Source organism: Camarhynchus parvulus, chromosome 7 (genome assembly GCF_901933205.1).
Source record: "Camarhynchus parvulus chromosome 7, STF_HiC, whole genome shotgun sequence".
In the NCBI taxonomy this organism is placed as follows: Eukaryota; Metazoa; Chordata; class Aves; order Passeriformes; family Thraupidae; genus Camarhynchus; species Camarhynchus parvulus.
The window spans coordinates 28,135,175-28,159,287 of record NC_044577.1 but is presented as its reverse complement, the minus strand read 5'-3'; the positions used below and the strand labels follow the sequence as shown (position 1 = coordinate 28,159,287).

The 24,113-nt window shown below is 41.1% G+C and overlaps 1 protein-coding gene across 6 annotated transcripts in view; it reads right to left on the bottom strand.

Moving 5' to 3' along the window:
* Positions 1-24,113, bottom strand: part of KALRN (kalirin RhoGEF kinase) — a 465,987-nt gene that overhangs the window by 117,242 nt on the left and 324,632 nt on the right. For all 6 annotated transcript variants that reach the window (XM_030952836.1, XM_030952840.1, XM_030952837.1 and 3 more), the window contains exons 24-34: positions 23,937-24,055; positions 22,711-22,777; positions 21,980-22,089; positions 20,246-20,315; positions 18,497-18,586; positions 14,453-14,545; positions 14,074-14,185; positions 12,817-13,007; positions 12,307-12,408; positions 11,479-11,621; positions 10,220-10,322 (exon numbers count right to left, since the gene is read on the bottom strand). In XM_030952836.1, the coding sequence (XP_030808696.1) occupies positions 10,220-10,322; positions 11,479-11,621; positions 12,307-12,408; positions 12,817-13,007; positions 14,074-14,185; positions 14,453-14,545; positions 18,497-18,586; positions 20,246-20,315; positions 21,980-22,089; positions 22,711-22,777; positions 23,937-24,055 (1,200 nt within the window). The remainder of the gene's footprint in view (positions 1-10,219; positions 10,323-11,478; positions 11,622-12,306; positions 12,409-12,816; positions 13,008-14,073; positions 14,186-14,452; positions 14,546-18,496; positions 18,587-20,245; positions 20,316-21,979; positions 22,090-22,710; positions 22,778-23,936; positions 24,056-24,113) is intronic.

Here is a 24,113-nt window from a genome sequence, read left to right as displayed (position 1 = left end):
CTAACATCACTCAGAGGTGAGGCAAGGTGGCAATGGCTGCTGCTTCAGATATACACTTAATGGAAGCAGGGACCCTTCAGCAGAATTTCTGAACACCCACCTAAAACTGCTACACGACTGAATTAAAGGTGTTCTCATAAATATTGTTTGTGAACTGTATTTTCCTGACTTGATCACCTTGATATGAAGAAAAAAGGAATTTGGAACTGTTTCTTTTAGTCCCCCACCTTCACACACAGTTTTTTTTTTCCAATATTAAACCTCTTGCTAATATTAACTTCAAACTTGAATGATCTCCAGTGTCCTCTAATGTCCTTGATCAATGAAGTTTAGTGTTGCTCAAAGGTCAGCTCCTAACACTAAGTTCTGATCTCACTTAAACTTTTCTTCATTTCTAGACAGTTACTCTGTGTTATCCCTATGTGCCCCTTTATAGCTGGAACCATCTTGTTCCAAGGTTTTCTAAGTTTCTTGAACAAACCTGGCATCTCTAGTAAGCATTAACCACACACGAATGATGACTTCTAAATGAAAAAAAACCTATGCCAAAAAGAAAACATATTGTTCCTCCAGAGGGATATATTTTATATTGTACATCCAAATTAAACAAACACACTGTAATCACCAGAATGAAACCCCAGAAACAACTCAAAACAACAGCACAGGAAAAATAAACATGAACTCGAGCTCTTTGAAGAACAGAAGGAGAACAATCAGATTTAGATGAGGAACAACTTCTTGCTTAATGACAACATAGAAAGTCAAACTTGAGATGAAATTAAAAAAAAAAAAAGAATAAGAATACTTTTTAAAAACAAGTTCTGAATACTGTTTGCTCTTTTCTTTCCATGCCAAGTACTTTAGATGATCTAGTGGCCCAAGAATGGATACAGAGACAACCCCAGAACACTGATGGACGATTCCTATTCTATTTATGTCCTCATCTGGACAGGACCCCATAATCTACCCACTTCTAATTAACTATTTTTTCCCTTTAATCAACAGACTAATTTGGAACATCAGCACAAGGCTGAGGCAAGAGTGTCCATTTTTTTGTCCTGAGCAGGCTGGTTTCCAAAGTGGTGTCAGATTTTTGGGAAAGGGGTCTGGGCAGGTGCTGTGTACCCCCGTTAGAGATGATGGTGCAGGTCAGGCTGTGGCAGCCCAAGGTGAGGAATCACCTCAGCAGTGTCACTCCGGGACCGGCATCCTCTGCTGTGCACGAGGGGCAAGGACAAAGGTGAAAGGCAATTGCTCACGAGGAGAAAGGGAAGGAACACAGTGTTAGTTTTGATAAGCAATAATGGGAAATGGCCTTTAATGACTTACATTAGTGGATATAGAGGAGGAAGGCACTCAATCACTTATCTCTTCAAATACAAATGCTTTTGTCTAACCATTTTTGCTGGAAAAAAATACTAATTTTGGCTAACATGAATCAATTTGAACTTTTCCCCAATCAAAGACCAGTTCAGAGATAGAAACTCCTATCCCACCTGAAATCCAACTCAATTTCTAATGCAAGGTAATTGGCAACAAATCTTTGACATCTGATTCTTTGAAAATCATAGCACATTTATAAAAGTCAAACAACAGCTGGTCCCTCTGCAGAGCTGAAAAACAGAATATCATTTAATTCTTCTGTGCAAATCAATAATTTATCTTAATCCTTCTGTTTTAAAATCACTGAGGTTGGTCATGCCTTTGAAATAAAAACAGGGATTTTCCTGTACTTCCTTCCTTCATAGTCTGATTGTACCAAACTCATTCACTTAAACATCCCCCTAACTTAAACATCCTCTTTCTTCACAGCAGGCATCAAAATATCTTTTTTTGTTGTTTGCTTAGTAATATAGATTTGTTGATATGGAGCTTATTTCCTGTCATGTAAGATCATAGCATTGTCCACAGCTGAGTTTCCAACCATCTTTTAAAGGGCAGCACTCTCTGCCATATTCTGTACATTTTAAAATTACAGCCATCCTGCCTAAGCAGATTCACATGTGCTTCAGAAGTGCCTTGTGACTGAGAAATATGATATTTGCAGTGGATTTAGGATACTCATCATAAGAACTAAGATTATATGATTACACAAACTCTGACTGTGTGCCTTGCATCTCTCTGAGGAATGTGTCCATCAGCACAGCAGTATAGAATCTGACTGGCAGGAACAGAAAAGAGAGATCAAGTGGGTTACCACAGAAATTACATTTAAATACCCTCAACAGGAATGTGTTGATATTTATATCTACAGTGTTCTCAGGAGACCTTGAGTCTGAAGGAGTTCCACACACTTGTTTTATCATAATGGGACTTGACTTATATTTTCAAGTGTTACTGATTTACTTTCCACTAAAGGATGCATTAGATTTAGAAGACCTAAGAATAAGACTGAAACCATACTGAATGCTGATTGTTACATCCTAAATGCAAAAGCATAATTTATTTAAGTCAATAGCAAATGTTCTATATGAAATGGATAGCAATAGAAATGAAAATTTACAAAACTACACACTCTATAAAAGAAGTGGAGCATATTCTACCTGCCTTGGATGTAACTGCAAGTTCTGCATGGAGGAAAATGCTGAAAAGACATCTTTGAAGAACCCCTTTCTGTAGGACATCACTTTCAGGCACTTGCAGTTGAATCTGTTCTCAGCATCTGATCACCCAACTGAATCATATTTGCAGTTATTTATAGCCACAAAAAACCAACCAGACTTTGGAGAGGTGTTAAGAAAATATCTGCTGTTTCTTGCACAGGCCTGTAGATAAACTTGGGGCTGCTGTACAGTGACCCTGCACTGACCACCACAGGAATGGCTTTCCTTTGGGGAAAGAATTGTGTCCAAGAATTTTGAGAGCAGAGATCCCACTAAAGTTCAATAGCACTTAGAGAAATCACAGCTGAAATATTTAGAATGCATGGCAAATTTCATGCCTGCCTTTTATGAAGTTATTTCCTGGAAATATTACCCAAAGAACAATGTGATTGCTATTTCCATGGGCACTACAGATGTTTTGGCTTTGCTGTTATTTTCACAGTGCCAAACACTCAAATCTCTGGGAAATTTCTTGGTAAAATTCAACTAGTAGATAAAGAAAAAAAAGGGGGCCTTTGGGGAAATTCATCCATTGTCATCAACCCCTTTGTAGGTGTGTGGGAAATTGTCCAGCCATGCAGTAGAAGAAAAAATGAATAATGCTCCACCACCTGATTAGGACTTACTCTGAAGTCCCCTGAATAATTACTATAAACTTTGAAAGTGCTTCCAACAAGTGTTATATTTTAAGAGCAGCTGATCATATTTTGTTTTGCTTTCCAAAAGAACCTTTTCCAAGAAGGTTCTGTGAAACAAGACAGCCTGTGCCTGGTGCTGCCTCCACCCACAGCTGCAGCAAGAACTGGCTGGCAACAGAAAGCAAATGTCCTTACACTCAGTAGCACCTGCACCCCTGACAGATCTCTTTTCAGAGGTAAATCTCCTGATCACCTCCCTGGTACATTTAGAACTGGATGCCAGAAAAGACAGATAACATGTAATTCAAGCCAGGATGGAACCTGGCTGAAAATCAAGGTTGGTAAGAGTTACTTTTTTGATTGTTTTGAAATCTGATTCCAATCCAGGGAAGACCAAAGTCCATTTTTTCAAAGTTCACAGGGAAAAAAAAGTGCCAAAAGCCCCAGAATTGTCCTGGGAGATCTGTGCTGCAGGCATTAATACCTGAGCTGGAGATTCCATGCTACATGCATCATAAATCACTAAGAAAAGAGCTGCTCTGCCTGCAGATGGCAGGTGGGTAAATTCCTGTGCAGCTCCAAGCCACAGTGCCTAGTTACAGACAAATAAAGGCGCTGTGAGACCTATCAGCCAAGTCCCCAAAGCAGAGATTAGGTTATACCAAGGTAGAGCACAGGCCCAACACTGAGCAACGAATGGTTGTAATTATTTGGATCCCTCTGAGCTTCAGAGTTTTCTGTGAGTGCCCATGAAAGTTTGCACAATTCAAAGTAGGTGCAGCACTTCAGTCCAGACTTCCTTCATTTGGAAATCTAAAAACGTAGCTTATACCTTGCCTGTTTGAGTGTGTTATATTTCACTCCAAGAGCCTCAAGTTAATTTTCCAAAAGACTGAAAAGCATCAAATTTAGAGAGACAAGTAAGCTCTGCAAATCAAAAGCTGGAACATTTCATGATGTTGGCACTGCTGCATTCCTGATAAGAAATACAGGAAGCAAAGTCCTTACTTATACTTAGGAAAGAGAAAAAAAGAAAAGTGCCACAGTAATATTACTGAACTTCAACAATTAGAAAGGCAAGTTCATGCCAAATCAGGCATTGCCAGCAGAGATAAACCAGTCTCATTTTATCAACTCCAAATGTCACTTCAATGACTTCAGTTTCAGGGAACCCTTCACAGTGAAAAAAAGATACATACATTTGTATATTTTTCTCAGAGAAAAGCTGAATTTACAGGGTCCTAACCAAGATTCTGAGGCAGAACTGAGAGGCAGCCTCCCAAAGCCTAAGGAAATGTTAAAAAATTATCATTAGAGAGACAGAGAGATGTCAGCTCCTGGCTGAACAATTTATTTCCTGGTAAGATAAACATTTTGCTACTACATGACAGTATCTTCAAAAGAGTTAACCACCTATAGCTAGTGAGCCCTCAAGAAGGCTAATTAAAGTGCCAAAATGTTTTATGTCAGATTTTCCTTTGATCACTATCATGTTTTCTCTTTTCTACAGGTGAGGGCAGTAGGAACTCAGTGTGAGAACTGCTCTAATGCTAGACAGCATCCAAGCAATAGAAATACATCCTCTAGGGCCATAATTCACTCCTCTTTATCATACCTTCACAGGAAAAATTCACTTAACAGTCAGCAGTCATTTTCTGTTACGTAAATTTAGTTTTAGTTGTGGTCCCATAAATCACCAGTCCCTGCAAGGAAGCAGCAGTCCAGACAGTGCACTGAATTCTGGCATATTCTGCTGGGACAGTGGCAGAATAACCACAACAGTACTTACAAAAACGAGACCAAATCAATCCCTTCCTTTGCTCTTTAGAAACTCACAGTTGTTTAATCTAATCCAATTTAATGAGAGTTAAATATCTCGGTTGGAGGAAGAAACCTCTTCAGGTCAATGCCTACCAGATAAGTTGATGGCACCTATCACAGCGCCCCAGAAAACAGGAGGACTTCTAAATACTCCTGATTCTGTATTTAACTGACTCCCTGTTTCACCACCCACTCCATATTCCCCTGATCCTGCTGTCCCTTGGCTCTGCCGCAGAGTTTGCATTGCACCTTCCAGCTTCCATCCCATCAGCTGCAACACACAGCACCCACTAACCACTGGCTGAGAGGTTTTTCCACTGACAGGTGTTTGCTGTTCAGGTCAGTCCCACTGCTCAGGGGCTGCACAGACTCCAGGCCACGGTGACACATGTTTTGGCCATGCACAAGCACTGCTGGGGGTCAACACCCCCTGTCCCTGGATATTCCCCCAGCACTGCAGTAGAAATGTGTTCCCTGCACGTGACTCAACACAGAGCTCAGGGGCAGTGAGCGAGCGTTTCCTGCTTCAGCAACAATATCAAAGCTGTTTTACCTTGATTAGAAGCTTCTCAAGAAAAGAGAATTTGCCCCTAAGTGACTTGTTCTAATAAGCCTTAATTCTAAAATCTCCCCTCTTGTACAAATTACCTTCAATTAGAAGAGTGATTATTCCCAGATTTTATATAATGCCACCAATGTGGAAGAGGTCAAGATCTCAGTCTCATGGCTGATGAAAAATGAGCTGAGTATAGTATCTAATGGAAAAGATAAAAGTGTATAATGTAGATTTATTTTTAGAGAGCAAAACGTTTTCAGTTCACATTTCAGAGCCTTTTTCCACATCCAAAAACAACAGAAGGAAATGAGAACTGCTCTCCTCAGTACTCTGCAAAAGCCAACAAAAAGGAGGCCATTGGAAGCTGGACCAGTATCACTAGAAACAGCTGCTTCACAAGCCAGCAGCTCAATGGGCTTAACAAATGAGAATGCCCTGCATGTAACATTTCCTTTATGCAATTCCCCTCTGCTTTGAATCCAAATATAAAGACTGAAATCCTGTCTGCTGTGAATAGGGCAAGGATTTCTCTCTAAGGAGAGGATTTTAGATAGCAAGCTGAAGAGGGCTTACTGTATAGAACAAAAGCTGTCTGCTTTGCCTTTTGGAAAAGGATGAAGAAGTTTTGTGTAGTGGGTTACCTAGGACCTGACCTGGATGCTCAGTGGGAATTGCAATTACTGTAATACTATTCATTATCTATTGATTCTTTAGCACTGAGTCTGGGTCATCAACCCATTTCCTCCCTCTATGTAAAACTCACACAATCCAAATGACAATTCAAATAATTATTTTCCTGTGTATGAGGTATTTTAGATTATAGATTGCATATAGAAGTAGTCATGGATTGTAAATGGAAAAAGAAACACTTGATATTTTCTCTCCTTCTTTCACTTTACGAAGGTGCAGAACTTACTTGAAGTCTGTGCTTCTACTACATAGTAGTTCATGAAAATGAAATGTTTAAGCCTGCAGATAATCGATTTACGACAGAGAAAAGCCCAAGGAAAATAAAGATATTAAATACTCATATCCAGATTTAAGAAGGTACTTAATCAGATATTTAAACAGACCAGGACATTATTTTTTTTTTGTTGTTAATCAGGAGAGTCTTTATATATAATCATCTGACCACTGCCTGCAGTCAGGAAGGTCTGAATACTTAAAGGCTCTATAACACTTGTGGGGTCAGGCACTGAGTATTTTCAAAGCAGAGTCTGCTGCCAGGTACAAAAGGGTACAAAAAGCAGGTCTGAATTCAGCCCTGCATCATGTGCTGGGACAGTGGAGGACGATGCTGTAATTAATGTACAAATGTAATGTTTACATGAATTTGTGTCTCCTCCTGCAAATTCTTCATCCAAACAAGGGGAAAAAAGGAAAGGGTAATGTGCCATCAAATGTACTTTGTGATGGCATCCAACATGTGAGTGACAGAGCAGAACCAGGACTCAGCCCCCAGTCAAAGTGCTCCATCATCTGTGCCAAAGGATCCCCCTGATAAATGTTGTGGCCACGTTCACATGTCTTGAGAGAAAACAATCCTTGCTGAATTTACAGTAAGGCTATTTCATTCCCACTTAACAACAAAAAAACCTTTTTGTCTTTTTAGGAGTTTGAAATGCAAAAGTAAAGCTTAGCTCCAGGGCTGTGCCATGGTGAGAGAAAACAGAAACTGCTACTTACAACTCAGGAGGAGTTGACTCACAAATAAGTTGAAAGAAATACATATGACTTGAGGCATGAGGAGTGCTGTTAAGCAGAAGTGCTACTTGAAATTGAGAATCTTTGAGAAGTTGTGATTTTCTTTCTCTAAAATGTTGTTTGACATTCTTGTCTGAGGATCCAACTAATGTGTTAGGCAATCCTCAGGCATAATAGCACGGTTTAGGGAAAGGACAAAGTATGTCAGCTAAATCTTTGAATTCTTTTGGCTTCAGAGAGTAATATCAGCTCTTACATGTTACTTGAGAATTGCTTCTAGCATGGAGTCAATACATAGATGGTCCCAAGGCAGGATGAATCTGCTGCCATCCTGGCACGCTGCTGGCACTGCAAAGCTCTTGGCCTGGGTTTGCAGATGAGGCTGCTGTGAACAGCCAGTTTCTAAAGGTAGGAGCTCTTTCCATTGGCTCCTCTGGATGGAGAGCTCACTGGGGCACACAGAGAAGTCACCTATGCAGGCTGCAGCTGCAAAAAGCTTCTAGTCTTGAATCTGAACTCATGGGAATAAGTCTGCTGACTATGCTGGAGTTAAATAAACAGGGAAACCCCTGATTGCTGAACTGTGTACCCACTGGAGCTGCCACCAGCCCCACAGGAGTTAACTATAGCATGTATGCTACACTGTGTGCCATGAACTGTCAGCTCTGCCCAGAAAACCTACCTGGAGAGCATGACATGGTCCTGCCTTCCAGGGCTGATAGCTAGCACCCATCCATGTGAGACTATAAAACCTCCCAGGCCAATCACATTTCATTCCGACCCTCCTAGAAAAAAAAGCTTAACTACACACTGAAGGAAAAAATCCCATGTGGTAAAATTGTCACCATTAGGAGTCCTTTCAGAGCTCTGGATCTGCTGACAAGACAGTCCCTGCACAGCAGGGGCCAGCAGGTGAGCCCAGTGTCTGAGTGAACACGGGTGTGACTCTGCCAATTCAGCAGGAGGCAAGGCAGTTCAGCTTCACCTGCCACTAATCTGGGTAACACTGGGCAGAAAAAATGAGAACTATAAAGAGATGCAGGGAGTTGATTCTCCTTGGAGCAAAGACATGATAATGCAGCACTCTAGGAGCTGAATTCTGCACAGTATTCTGGCATTAGCATCAGAGACAATAAGGAAACTGTTCAGCAGGAGCTGCCTCTCTAGTTAAGGATGATACACTGCTACCTCAGGTTCAACAAAGCACATACAGGCCACCTTTAGCCTTAGCTGTACACTCAAATTCGTTTCTATTCATTAAATGTATAACAGGACACAAAAACCACACAGCCTTAGGTCAGCAAGTCAAAAAAAGTTAAAAGTATGACACAACCCTTTCCCCAGTGGTAACAACTTTTTTCCCTGTACAATCTTTACTCAGTTTATCTCATACACATTTGCTGTTCAGTTCAAACAAGGTTCTGGATAGAAATTCCTATGAATGTTTCCAGTCTTGCATCTTTAAACCAACTCCTGCCACGCTGGGCTGTCTTTCAGGGTACACAGCCTGTGTTGGCCCCATAGCCCTTGCATGCAGCTGCAGCATGCAACATGGAGCATCTTACCTGGACGTGGCCAGAATTCATGCAACCAACACAACAGGCTGGGGGAATGAGCAAAGCTTAGGTGAGGGCTTAAAATAAAGCATGAGCTCAAGTACTGCACTAAGTCCGGGCCTTTTAGCAGGAATGATAAATGTGAAAAACACAGAAAGTAAGACAAGTCCATGTGGATTGAAGAGTACTCAGACATCGGGCAAAGTATTTGCATACATTACAGTGGCCTTTGGATTGTGAGGCTTAGTACTTTTCTAATGCACATTATTGGACAAAAAAGTTAAATCATAGGGACATGCATTCAAGATAAATACAACAGATGGTCTTACGAAGGTAATTTATTTGCAATTAACTTATATTTCTGAGTCCAGCTTTCAAAACAATGTCTGCACTGAACCTTACCTGTGAACTTTACAACCAAAGCTTGGACTATGATTTTGTGAAGACACCCTTCTACCTTGTCTGAGTGGCAGCATAATTAAAACCCTGGTAAATATGTAAATCCATAAAGGCATGGGAGAATTCAGCTTTTTTCAAGTTACATGTGATTCCAAAACAATACATGAAGAGAATATGGGCATTCTCTCAGGGGATATGACAAACCCCATCAGTGCAGCTAAGGTAATTATTAACTGCCCATTTTCTCCTACAATCAACTGCTAATTCAGTGGAAGAGCACAGCTGGAGGTATCAGGGTGACAAATTCAAGTGAGGCATCCTAGTAGAGCTGAGGATCTGGACTCAGATTGTCTGACAAGTAAAATGACAAGTATGTAAGTGCTGACAGCATGTAGTATTCCAACAGAACCCAGCGTGTCTCAGGGCCATCCATATGCTCCAGCATATGTCTGTGAGGAGAGGGGTCCACAATCACAGTCTCTGCAAATGGGAGGTCTCCCAGGCTCTCAAGATAGCAGCCAGGATCCCAGTGTTGCTGCATTAATTGGTGTCCAAGTACCTGCATTCCCTCCAACAAACAACTGACTTCAGCTCAGAGGGAAATATGTAACATAACCAGCTGCTTGCTCGTTCAGAAACTGGATCTCACAGGACAAGATTTACTAGGCAAGAAAAGGTTGCTCTGGGCTCTTCCTTCAGAGCCAATTGAACTTCTGTGTATTAACCACAAACAAGCAGCAGTAACAGAGATGTTACTGTGTAGAAGAGCAGTACTGACAAGCACACAGAAACAGACTGGGTTTTAATAACCTGGTGAAGGGGAATACCAGTTTCAGCTCACTCAGTAGAAGACAGGTTGCCTTCTTTTGCCTTCTATTCTATTTTCACTTATATTCTTCTGGGGACAATTACCTGCCAGGTATTTTCACATTTCAGTCCTACCTTATCACTGTCCACTGTGTTCTGTGATGTCCTGGAGGCAATGGAAATGGTGTCAGGTTGACTGCTGCCATCCCCTTGGCTGTCTGCATCATCTATTCCATCTCTGCAAGAGAGGTGATTGGGAATCAATGACATTCCTTAACACAGCACCAGTGAGCACAACGTGGGAGGTGGAGTTGAGGAGTGCTGAGTCAGCAGGACAGAGCTGGATTGTGCTAAAATTCCCCCTCTGAGGCAACCCATGATGCTGTAGAGCTCTTGCAATTTGGAATGATGTCACCCTCAGCCATGGGGTTTGGATTTGCACATAATCACAACATTTGTTTAAATTTCTTGAGGAATTTAATACTAAGCCATAAGGATGCTATTCAAATATAGATAAAAACAGTATAGAGCTCTACCTATTTACCTCACTGAGGCTGCCTAACACATTTTCTTCCCTTTGGCTGTACAGATAAAATTATCTTAAATGTTTATTGATCTTTCAAAGTAAATACTTAAATAATACAAATTATATACTTAGGGACAAAGAAAAAATACGTCTCCATTCTGTACAAGAAAACTTTTGTATTGGAGCATGTTCTTAGAGGAAATGTCTTGATCTCTGCTTTGCTACAGGTCTCCTGGTTGACTTGCTTATTTATGCTTTGATGTGTCTGTGACACAGCCTGAAGTAAAAGAGAGATAAAATTTGATGAGGAAATGAAGATGCCCAAATTACAGGTGGCCTTTGGGAACGCCACAACAGAAAAACAATTCATTATCTATGATTTCTGTTTAATCCAGGAAAAATTGAAAAAATTGAAAAAATTGACAAAAAATATTTAATATTACTTGACAGGCTGAAACAAGTTTGTATTAGATGATGAAATGCAGATTATTCACTATGTATTCTTCAATATATTGTTAGGATCAACTATGATTTTGATTGCCAAACAATTAAACATGCCAAACAAGGAAAAAAAATCTGGTTTTACTCAAATGCAAAGAAGTAAAATCTACTTTAGAAAAGAACTATAACCTTGGACTCTGAAGAATTTTTATTGTTTTACTCTATACTTGGAGCATAAAATGAAAGCTCTGTACGTATACAATAAAAAACATTTCTAGCTACTTTTGCCAAGACAACATAAAAAAAAGCAGAGACAATGAAAACTGCTTTGACTACAGTAAAAACCAGTAAAGGTCCACAGACACCACATTGCTGTGGGTTGGGAACACACTAGTGATTTCATGTTGTGGGGAATGACTGAAGTTACCTTCTGCTGTTGTTTCTCTGCTTTGCTGGTGTCTTGGGGAGCTGAATGGGCTCTTTCAGAGCTCCTTTCAGATGAATGATCCTTTCTTGAATCACTTCCCGGATATTTTTGATCCATTCCTGTTTTGTTTCAATGCTGGATGCCTAAAGTTTCACAAGGCAGAAAGACAGAGACTTTATCATGTTCTCACCTCCTGTGTAGAGGAGGCATGGCCAGCTGATGAATGTCATGATTAACTGTTTGTCCTCTCTGCTGCACTGCAGCAGCTGCTGGAGTCCCTGGTAACCCCAGGGAACTGAGAGCACTCTGACCAGACCTACGTGGCAAGCAACAGCAAAGCAGCTAAGCTCTGGATAAATACATTTAATGCTAGCAATGCAGCATGCTCTGCAGAGGGGAAACAGGTTATCAGTGCACAGCTGGGAATTCCTTAGACAAAACAGCTATAACATGGAGTCTTCAGCAGAGACTCACTTGACAGAACAGGCTGTCAGCTCTGGAGGTCTGTGGAAGAGGTTGGTTGTTGACAAGCCCAGTGGCAAAGGACTGAGAATTACACCTCCCAGCCAAACAGCCTGAGACCTGCCCTGTGTCAGTGAGCAGCTGCTCAACCCAGGCTGCAAGAGGAGATGCAATTCCAGCAAGGCTGCACAGCTGTCCCAGTTGCTACGGAGACCTTAGAGCTCAGCTGCTCCTGCTGCAGGCATGACCCCACAGGCAGATAGGGAAGCCATGTGAATATGAGGAAGAAACTGACCTTTCATTCAGGACTCCCAAGGCCTGAACTAGCTGTGCTAAAGGCAAAGAAAACAAACAGAGAAGACTTACTTTCAGCACGGTTTTATTGTCTGAGGATGGTGTTCGTCCAGACCACAAAGCAAATTTGCAGGGATCTCCTTCAACGTGTTCAGTCACTCCCAGTTCTGAGGTCTAGTGTGGATAAGAGATGATGAAAGATTTCATATATATGAAGCTTCATGAGGCCAGAAAACTTTGGACTTGTAGGAAAAAGTGGGGAGGCTGGGATGAATAGGGGAACAGGATTTTATCTCCGTTTGCTACACACAGATGAAAGGAAGAGAAAAGCTCTGGGGTGGCAGGGAAGCGAATGACTGGAGTGATCCTGCTTGCACTTCCCCCACCCTTCACATCTCACTACCTTAAACCTGTCCAGACTCACTGCAGGCTGACTTCCAGGTGAGTCCTGCAGGACTCAGGGCCAGCCCTTCCAGGGGCAAAAGTATCCCCAACCCAGCAGGGGACACGTGAGCCTCCAAAACTCACTTCTACCTACAAGAAACACAACACCCAGAATATTTTCTTTGCAGCCACACCTACCAGTAACTTGTTCTTGTAAACATATTTTGTGTGTCCTGAAGAATCTTTGATCTCTTTGCTAAACACCAAAGAGATTTCAAAGAGAAACAAATGCCTCTCACGGCCTTTCCGAATGAGAGACTTGGGATCCCACACTTGGAAGGAATCCTGAAGAATCAGCTCTCCCTGGACATCAAGGTTCTCATCAAACCCTAAAGCCACAAAACACAATCAGTTGTATTTATTATTGAGACAAGCAATTCACAGAAACACCAAAGTCAAGACTTGAAATAAAAAGGTCTTTGCCCCAGTGATAAATTTTTATTTTTTTTTCCTACTGCAGCAATGCAATTACTTCATTGGAGGTTAACTATATCATGTGTGCTAAATAAGGCTGCTGCTGCTAAAGTCTTGTAATAATTACTCAAAAATAATATTATGAAGGTTTCAGTGGTGGTTACTGTACACAGAACTGCATTGCAAGAAATCCTATGCAGTTAATTACAAATTCAGTTTGCCCGCCTGCAATTTTAATCACCTGAGCTTATTGTGCTGCTGGGCTACTGGCACTAGTTCCTTTTTTCACTTGTTTTAGTATTCTGCTTGTTTCTTGGTTTTCCTCAAACCAAGCTGGAAATTATCTTCCTAGGCCAAGAAAATGTGTGAGACACAATAAAGCATCTCAGTCCAGAATAAATTTTTTACATTTCAGAAATACTCCACACAATAATAAGCCAATAAAAGACTTCACTTTGTGCCAATCAAACTTTTTTCCCTGTAGTTTTAAAATATTTTTTAGTGCTTTTTAAAAACATCATTGGCATAACTATGCTAACATTTTTAAACACAAGCTGTTTTGTCTCAGAAAACCAGAACTTTTGAAATGTTGAAACAGTATTATGAAATGTTTTCATCCAATAATTTTTACAGCTGTCAGCAGCTAAACTGATACTGTTTTAGGAGGGGATTTTTTTTGTTTAATGGAGAAGGAATGTTTTAGCTAAATATATATAGGTACACATACATTGCATATGTATATGCATACATACACATATGTACATATATATGTGTTATATATATATAGACACACAAAAGATACAGATTAATACCTCCCCTCCCCCCCAAACTTCTTAGCCAGATTTATTCTTTCAAGACTTTGGAGAAATATGAGAAAGGAGTCAGGAGGTACCTAAAAATTGTGATGAAAAAACAGTATTGCTACAGTCAACCTCTACTAACTTCCCCTATGTTACTAACAAACTTCATTTCCCTGCCCACCTTCCAGCATGCTGACGTGCATGGCATCGTTGGCCTTCTTTGGGACACTGAGCATCACTTCCAGACCATCCTTCAGCTCCCCTTTGCCCTCCTCACAGCAGGTCAGCAGTTCCTAAGAAGCAAAGCAGACACCATGAACAAACTCTGATCCATGTGCTGCCTTCACACCCAACTGTGCCACTTTTGGTCCCTGCAAGCTGCTTCAGAGACAGGAGAAAGCTCAACTGCAGCAAACCCCACTGTGGATGCTCACAATAGTGGGGGTCAAATAGGAAGAGCTATAAAGATAAAACAAGGTGCTCTCAAGGGAGACTGTGCCCTTGGAAGATTTCTGGGGACTTGCTCTGCACGAGCTGCTCTGTGCAGCTCACTGAGGTACCTTCAGCAGGAGTTGGTATTTTGTGATCCTCTGGACAGGCTTGATTAAATAAGAAGAGATGGAGTTGGCCAGCCCGTGTCTTTGCTGGATTTCCTAGAAGGGATAAAAACAGCAGTCAGCCATGGAAAACTGTTAACCCCTGCCAGACAGAACCACCCATAACTAAATTTAGTGCTGCATCCCTGTATTCTATGTTTAGATTTTTAACCCTCTTTAAGCTCACACTACATAAATGTGGTTTCAGCGAAGCAAATAAACAGCAGAGTCCCCCTAAGGCCACTTAAACTGCAGGGTCCCTCTGCAAGTCAAGCTAAAGCTCTGCTGAGTAAACAGGCCCTGATTTAAGTATGACTTACCTGTCATGTCATCTGGTTTCCCCTAGCTATAAAGGCTGAAAGCAGAGTCTTAACATTCAATTAAAATGAAGTGACATTAAATTAAATTGCATGAGTAGGGTGTAATTTAGCTGTCTAAACATAGGCATTGAGTCCCATTTGAGAGCCCTGGGGTAGCTGAAATATCCACATGGGAATAACAAGTCTGACACAGTGCTGACAGACCTGCTCTGCTCTGAGGTGGCACCTGGGGGCCAGGAGAGATATCCCCTCATGATACCTCGAACAGCACTGTTTCATCACCTGAACCTCAGCCAAAATGTCTTGGCTGATCACCCTGATGTGCTCACAAATGTCTGGAGACATCACAGACCTGCTGAGGGCTGCAAAGGGCCCACTGCCTTCCCCCAGTTGTTCCAGAGGGAGTTAGGAGCTCCTGAAAATCGTATAGGACCCTAATGAACATATTTAGCCATCTAAAATACTCCAAACTCGTGCCCTAAAAGAGCAGGTTCTCTGCTGAAATAGAAGAGATTGGAAACCCTTCTGTCTCTGCCAGGCCCTGGGCATGCCTTGCCTTGTTCCTGGCCACCAGGAAATCCTCGATTCCTAAATGGAAGAGGGGAAGGGGACTTTTCTCCAGCTACTGGATTGTAAATTTGAGACTGTAAAGTGAAGAAGTTATGGAAGGGTGAAGCGAGAAGAGCTGCCAAGAACAGAGATTTTCCTTTTGTATACAATGTGATTTTCTGCTGAGTACTAGGGAAGTTACTGCTTCTTTTTAGCTCCAGTGTTTGTCTTAATGCTGGGATGCAAAAACATCCACTTTTCTTGCAATGTGCCAACAGATTTTTGGTTTGTTGGTTTGGTTTCTTTTCTAGAAAAGTTTCTGGTGGTTTTTTTTTTTTTTTTTTTTCTTTTTAATAGTTCTGGTGCCATGAAGAAGACCCAAAAGGGAAGAGGCTCTGTTTGGAGGTTAATGGAGTTTGCATGAAGCTGAGTCATAGCTGACTTCACAGAGGAACTGTGCCTGCAGAGCACATGGCTGAGACTCAATTCACAACTGCAGGAGCCAGCAAGACCTCGGCCACGTCTGTGAACTTCCCGGAGCTGGCAAAGCACACTTGTTTTTGTAGGATCCAAGTAACAAAATCAGCCCTGCTCCCTCCCCCAGCTCTCTGAACAGCAGGGCATGCTTTCAGCAAGGTGCCTCCCCTTTGGGCACTCCTTGCCCTGCCAGGATGCTCCCTGGTCAGGCTGCGCAGAGACACAGCTGGCTGGGGGAGTGACATTTGACCAGCACTGGGAAGGGACGTTCTCCCTGCAGCTCCTCCCTCTGGAGTGTTGGAGTAAGATCCTGTTTGTGCCTCTGTTCATTTCCTAAGGGACATTCTGGCTCAGCAGAGAAACTGTCCAAGAACCCTCATCCATGCAGAAACACCATGCTCTGCAATGCTCCCAAAGTCACTGAGCTTTACCTTGTTCCATGCTGGTCATGCAAATCAAAAGTGCCCTGTGGCTTCTTGAATATAAAGCCATATATTTTCCAAGATTGAAAGCAAAAAAAAAGTATTCCAAACAGCAGAAGGATGTACATGTCTCAACCAAACTCTGTCCCAAAGATCAAAATTTGCTTAACTAAAGATAGTGAAATCAACTTGATTACTTCAATAACATGCTGATTCTATCAATTGAAGTTGACAGCTAACATATGTTGGTAATCAAAAATATACCTTGCTAGCCTGAAGTATATGGTATTCCAAATACTAAAATTTGCTAAACATGGCAAACATCATTTATCTTTCAAACTACTGAATAAAGAACAGTTTTAAGTAATGATGAACAAGACAGACACAAAAACTGAAAGAGTGAAATTAAGAAGTCTACTGCAATTAAGTCAGAATAAACACACTATTCTCATTCCCTGTGCAATATCCAGCTAATATAACCATACCAGCAACTTCTGAATTTTATAAGCAAAGCACCATCTGTAGGGAGGGAAGATGGTAATCTTTATGTTTTATTAGACCAATGCTGTAGGATAAACTGGGCATGTTTCACAATTGAGAGTTTGTGCCTTGGTGTCCACCTGTCTCAACTGGTTCAATAAAATACATTGCTTTTCTCTACTTGCATCCTGAGAACAGCCCAGCTCTCAGCATTGCTCAGAATTCTCTTCATGGTTTCAAGTGAGATATGTCACCTGACTTTGCTCCCTCTCCTAATCAGTCAACCCTTACAGTGAGCCCTGTAGCTGCAAGTTTTCCATGGGCTTGAAGGGTTCAAAAAAATTACTGGGACTGCTTGTTTTCATCTCAGAGGTGGATTTCTATGAAAGCTTATGAAATTTGAGGAACACTTGTGATTTTCAAGCAGGGTTCTTACTAAGGGGTGTTATTCTAGATAATTCATAATCAGGCTTTTGGGAAATTGCAGGTTCTGCCTGGAAAAAAGGAACCAATTGTTTTCTCTGTATTCCTTGTGCCAGGCTGTCCTGCCCCTGAACTACTGCCACTCCAAGATCAAGGTAAGAAGGATGCACAGGTATTTTGCAATACCTTATTCACATTGAGTGCCTCCTTCAGGATTTTTCAGGGGGAGAGTCAGCTTTCTCTTTTTGCACAGGCATCACTGGGTGATGGCCCAGCACCCACGGAAGGCAAACACCTTCCCCTGGCAAAACAGCAGCTGCTGACACACGAATATTCACTACTGAGAAATATCAGGCAGCTTTCCAGCCCTTGCAGAGAGCTGCAGTGGGAAAGATTTTAACCTGTGCAAACAGCCGACCAGTATAAACCATTGGATAAACCATTCCACAGGCTCAAGCGCCACCTCCTGGAAAACCCCTTCCAGCTCCACTCGACTTTCAGCCCATTCCGTAACAAGGCAAGAAAAAAGGGTGTCCATCACTTTTCCTGAGGCTCATGTGAGACCTTTCATCGTCGAGTGAGACTGAAATGCTGTAACTATTGGCACGTACAAACTCCAGAGGAGCTGATTTCTGTCAGCTGCCAACTCCAGCACAGCTTGGATCCTGCTGATCTATTTGCAAACTTCCAATGCTTTGGAAGAGAGGTCTTAGCACTTCTTTCTTTTATTTTTTCTTTTTTTAGAAAGATGACTAATTAAAGCTATAAGGTAGCAGACAAGCATGGTGAAATGGATGAGGTTAAATAAGAGGAAGAGCTTGGTTTAAAGGTACTCAAAAACTTGATTTTTTCTCAGCCTACAAAATTGGAATTGGAGCCTAAAAACATTTCTCACTGGCTGTAGCACTTGTATGGGAAATAGTCTAATTGGAGTCAATGGATTTCCTTATTAGCAAAATGAAGTAAATGTGGAATAGGCTGGGTAGAATTTGCAGAACAGGAGGCTAGGAGCTTGTTTTAGATTTAGGGGTTTCAGGTCATGATATATAATGGAATCTGAGACTTTCATTTTATCACTAACCCAGAAACAGAGATTACATCTAAACCAGATCTTTAGAAAGGATTAGGTCTGAAAAATGCCCAAGGTTCCCATAAGAATGTGTCTTCACACCTCACCGCACACCACATCACAGCCCATCAGTTCTCAGAGCATGTGACATTTGCAGTGGAATGAAAAACCCAAATGCCAAGGCACAGAAAGGAAACCCATAGCTCAAGTGTAAAAAAGCACAGAGCTGCACCAGGTGTGTGGAAGGAAAACAGCAATGGCTGCTTACATCAAAGAAAGTCCCAGCATGTTCCAGGATGAGCTGGCTGGAGTCAGGCTTGTTTTTGCAGTAGGTGACATACATCTGAAATTTATCTGCCTGTGAAAACAAACATCAAGGGAAAAGCAAGATAAGCTATTTCTCTGCTCCCACAGATTTTTATTAAGGCACACCAGGATAAAGACAGGTGACAACTCTCTCCCACACACCCACCACCACCCCAACCCTGCCACCAAGCAGCACAAGAACTGTAAATTAGGAGCAGAAGACTTTAAGGTTCATACCTAACTTGAGCAGTTCTGAGGGCTGTGGGACGCTTTCTTTAACAAATATCACAGAGGGAAGGCCTAAAATTTTAATCCAGCTGTAATTATAATTTCTGTAACAGCTCTATGAATGTTACACAAGAGTTTGAGGGTCTCAAAACTCAGTCATGAAGTGTTGACTCTGTCACCTACTTGAAGCTAAAGCCAGTCTAGAAACTGGGCAAGGGACTCACCTAGTCTAAACTGGCACAAGCCAACATTTTTTACTTGAAATTTGTGACACTTGGCCCAGACTTGCCTTTCCTATTGTGGTTCAAACTTCAATGGCTCAAATTTTATGTTGTTTTACATTTTATTTCCTAATTTGTTTACTTTTAAGCAGAAATTAAAAGCATCTGTGCACTCCCACCTCTTATTAATATACTCTGGTCTCAAGAAGAGGGAGGCAAATAAAAGACGAGGATGTTTTCCTTTTATTGCTATTGTATTTTTTTTTTTCCCCAGATATCTAAACAACAGGATCCTGCAATTGTGCAGGCAGCTTTGTATGCACATCTGTAACCACACACAGCTCTGGACATGTACCTTTGTTGAGAAGATGCAGTAGTACCTTAAAGTACCTTGAAGATTTTGCAGAGAATGATACATAAATACACTCATCTTTCCTAAAGAGGTAGGCTGTTCTTTGTAAACAATATTTCTGAATCCATTTCATCAAGACTTGATGTGATATGTTTTTCAATTAAAAGCCCATCTGAAATCATCTAAATATGCTCATTTTTTGGATAAGTGAAAATATTCCATCTTTACTCTTAAAATACTAATTCCTAGCTTTGATATATAAATAAAACAATCAGACAAAACACAAAGATGGCTGACTTGACTGGTAAATATTTTGAAATGAGAACAGCTTTCATACAGATAAATTGCTGTAGCTAATTCCCAGAGCCTCCTACACTCACAAAGACTCTCTGCACCAAGATTTCAAAGTCCTGTTGGAAATTATCCTGGCATTGCATAATGAGCACAGTGGCTCAGAAATTTGACACTAATTTCTGGAGGAAAAAAGTCAATAAAATATTCTTCATGCCTTTGAGGAGTTCTCATGGCATGACTAAAATTCTTTAAAGAAGGTATATTAAGATTTTAAATGTCTGTCCTCTCAGGGACTTTCACAGGGAAATGAATGTCACATAAAATCAGGTTTGGCTTGATGAAGTTGTGCTAAACAGAAACCAGCAGAGGTAAATAAAAGCTGTGTGGTCAGTACAGGACAAGGAGAGAGGCTCTGGAAAGCCTTCACACTATTGCTGAGGAGAAGGGTGGAAACTTTCACCCTGGGCAGGTGAAGGACAAAGCAGTTATAGTCCCAGACTAGCTCCTAATATCATTTATCACTGAGGACATAACCCTTGCACCTATTCCCAGCTTGTTCCCATCTGTGCTGGAGGAATTAATTTGAATAAATAATGAGAAGCAGCAGCCTCATTACCCAGGTGACAAAGCAGTGGCCCACATCCTCAGGCAGTTGTTCATATTTCTCCAGCTCCTTTAGAAAAATGCTGAAAAAAGAAGACACCAATGTAATTAGTTCCAGTCAAATACCCAGGAGATGCAGGATAACCAATGAGTTAATCAGTGCTAATGATCAAGACTTGTATCTTGATTATGAGACTACCCAAGTGTCCAGCCAGCAGGAAAAGTGTCCCTTGCCAAGAAGTGCTTTGTTGTCTGAGTACAGTCATGTCTAACTCCAGCAGAAAGGAAAAAGAAGCAATCCCTAGCAGGGAGTCAGTGTGCTCAGGACTGTTCTATCTGAACACAGATCTTCAAAGAGTTCTTGTGTAGTGGTTCACACAAAGAGCAACAAGGGAAGCCCAAAGCTGCCAGGTTCCCAACACCCAGCTCAGCACACTGGACAAAGGACAACAACTTAAACAAGCTCAGCATTTCATAGGTAAGTAGTAAACTTTCAAAATACAGATTTTTTTTTAATAACTCTCTCTGAACAGCTTGTACAACAAGCAACACTGGTTTGCAGATAGGGCGCAGTTTCTTCAGCTAGAACATGTTCTGTGTTCTCCTAGAACATATTTTCTGGACCATTCACCAGCTTTGCTGCCCTCCCTTGGACATAGATTCTGAATCAGGCTGAAGGATGCCTTGACATCACCAGCCAAAGGAGGAGGCTGTGGAGGACACTGGTGGAGGGGACAGGGGAAATTGATTTTAGCATTGCTAGGAGGAAGTTTTAGAGGAAAAAAGATTATGTAGAAGCAACAGGCTGCAGGAGGAGGGGTCAGAGAAAAGAGAAATTACAGCAGTGAGAAGCTGTGGGACATGACTGAGGGCTAGAGGGATGGGAGCTGGGAACAGTGGAAACTGAAAGAGGAGGGCAATCAGATGGCATCAGTCAGGGTCACCAGAACAAAAATATAGCACCACAGAGAAAGGGCAGGTGGGAAGGCAATCAGGCTGCTATCCTGATGTGCTTTGAAACTGCTTGCACAAAAGCATGCATATGGCATGGTCTGCTGGGCTGTATTTATGTGATTTATCTGGCTGTATTTATGTGATTTATCTGACTGGGCACATTTATCTGACTGAAGCACTAGAAATGTCCCAGAACTCAAACAAGCAAGGATTCTCTGATTTGCTTTGAAAGTGTAACCTGAAGACAGGTTTGGAATTCAAACTGAACTTGTTGGATCCAGCACCCCTAAATGTTAAGTTTATAACTGTTGTTGCATTCGCATTATGCCATGGAAACAATGCCCTCTAAGCTGATCTGGTACACAGTCTTATCATAATGAGATGGAGTACTGTTAGCTACAGATTAAACACAGAAAGTCTCCAAGAAGCGGCAGAAAGCTACTTATTAACCCAGCTCATGCCAACAATTCCACTTTCTCCCCTTTGTGTTTTCCAAGATCATATTTTTGAGAGGCAAGTGTCCAGACTAGATCTCGTGCTATGAGATGGAAAGCATGTATCACACTGCAAAGCATTGGTATAATATGACTTTAACATTGTTAATCAGCTGAAGGTGAAGTTTTGAACTAAGTTCCAATTCATTTTTGTAAAAGAAACAAAACAGAAATCAAAAACTATTTTGCAAAATCAATTCCTTTACACTCAGGTGTGCACTGTACTGTAGGAGCTCTCTGCAGACACCACAGAGATGCACAAGTGCCTAAACATTAACAGAACTGCTAAGAAAACCTACTTGTTATGGAAGTCATATATCTCCTGAATATTGCCAAAGATGATGTGTTCTTTATTAAGGATCCCAGCTGGTATTTCTTCCACTCCACTTGTCATTTCCCAAAGGTAAGTCTGGAAAACACCAGAAACTCTTAAATTTGTGAATAAATGCAGTGGAAAAGAATAGATCTTCCCATTTTATTGCCAAAGGCACAGGCTGAACAGGAACTATGTACTTTGAGATTACATAAACAAGCTAAAAAAAAGTTCCAATGTTACAGAAAGCTCTCCAGAGAAATTCAAAGTGCTGATGCTTTGAAGTTGTCTGAGGAAAAAGCAGAAATGTGCCAACAACACCTGTCTTTACTGTCCACCTGATGGTGTCCAAAAACTTCAGGCAGAAACAGCTGAAAGATAAGCCAGATTTGCCACTTCAGTGGCATTAGATACATAAAAATCTCTGTCAGACATCAGGAATGTGAAAGCTGACAGATTTCACTGAATTAGACTCTGGTTTTTGCCTTGAATACCATCATCCACTTTAGAAACACCCTGTTAACAGCAAGGCAAGGTATTTGTGCAAATCCAGAAGTTTCTCTAGTATGAGATGATTCAAAGGAACAGATTTGAATCTTTAAGGAAAGGCTCCATGAATCAACATGCACAGCCTGTGCTTTAAAGTGAGCATTCCCACTGCAGAGGACAACATGTGCTTCAAGGGAAATACTGGAGACCTCCTGGGCCATAACTTACCTCTAAACATTCATGTAAATCCCTGACATAAGCTTTTTCTGTCTGCAGCAGCTCAGCCATAATGAATCTGAAAAAAATGAGTATTTTAGGTGGTTTGGACATTATAAGCATTTCTACAATGAACAGAAAATGAAACATCCTATTGTTGTCTTAAAGAATAAGGGTATTTCCCCCCTAGACATTCAGGTGCCTTACTTTGCACCTTTCAGGTCCATGATCAAAATAGCACTTCATACTCCAGTTTCTTGTAGAGTTATTTTCTAAATATCTTTTCTGCACAAAATCCTATTAAATTGTATTCCTGCATCCATGGGTTTTCCCACCTACATGGCCATCCTTAACTATCAGCTGGTTCTCAGAATATTTTTCCCCCCAGCATTAAGGAATTGTGATTCACCAACATCTGCACCTTTGCTGACAGTCAGTGGGAAGTCACCCTAAAACTTTACCTTCAGAGGCAACACAGATGGATTTGGGAGACACCACTACTTTGAAGAGACTTCAACAGCTTGGTATCTGACCAGAGAAAATCCAGATGCTGTGAAATGCAATAATGTAGAGGCTAAGGCTGGCCCCTCAAAGTTGAAATTCCTGAAATTTGCCACAGGTAGACCAAGTGTAATATTTTCTAAAGTGTAAGTGGTTTCTTATCAGTCATGACCTGTGACAATTTCAGAGGGCTGAGAAATACTTTCCCAATATTCTTATACAAAAAATAAGACAGAATACTGTGAAAACAGACTGTTCATGGATCTAAGCGCAACAAGCACTTTTCAACTATTTCATCTAGTATGAACTATTTCCAGTTCTCTCAGCCCTACACTTGCTGAAATTTGAACCTAAACCTGAAGTGAACTCTTGGGTCACTGATGTTTAGATAATATTTAGACACCTAAAGATGCTCTTTATTTTTTCCTGCTCATGTTACTTTTTACATACAAGCAGAAAGAAATTAGCAACTCCACAACATCAGGGCTAATCCAAGTGCTTGACTCAGTACTTTCCCTTTCTAACTTCTGATTAAAACCAAAAGAAATTCAACCTTTATGTTCTGAAATTCTCTATCCTACAAGTAACAATTTCTGCCCTACACCTGCAGACTTATCTCAATAGCTCTGCAGCTGGAATGAGTTACAGGACTGTCAGTCAGTTCTGGCCATGCAAATATCACAGAATTATTCTTTAGCAGATAATGTGCCATGCAGACAGAGTGTTTGGGAACATACTCTTTCTTTCTGGCTGACTTCCTTTTTTCTTCATTGACTTCATGATTTGCATCTCGCAGCTTTACCTCCCGGTCTGAAAGACTTGCTGGAATGATATCTAGTTCTAGGTCTTTGTTATCCTAGGGGAAAAAAAAAGTACAGAGTTTAACCTCATTGTAATCCTATTGTTGTGCAAAG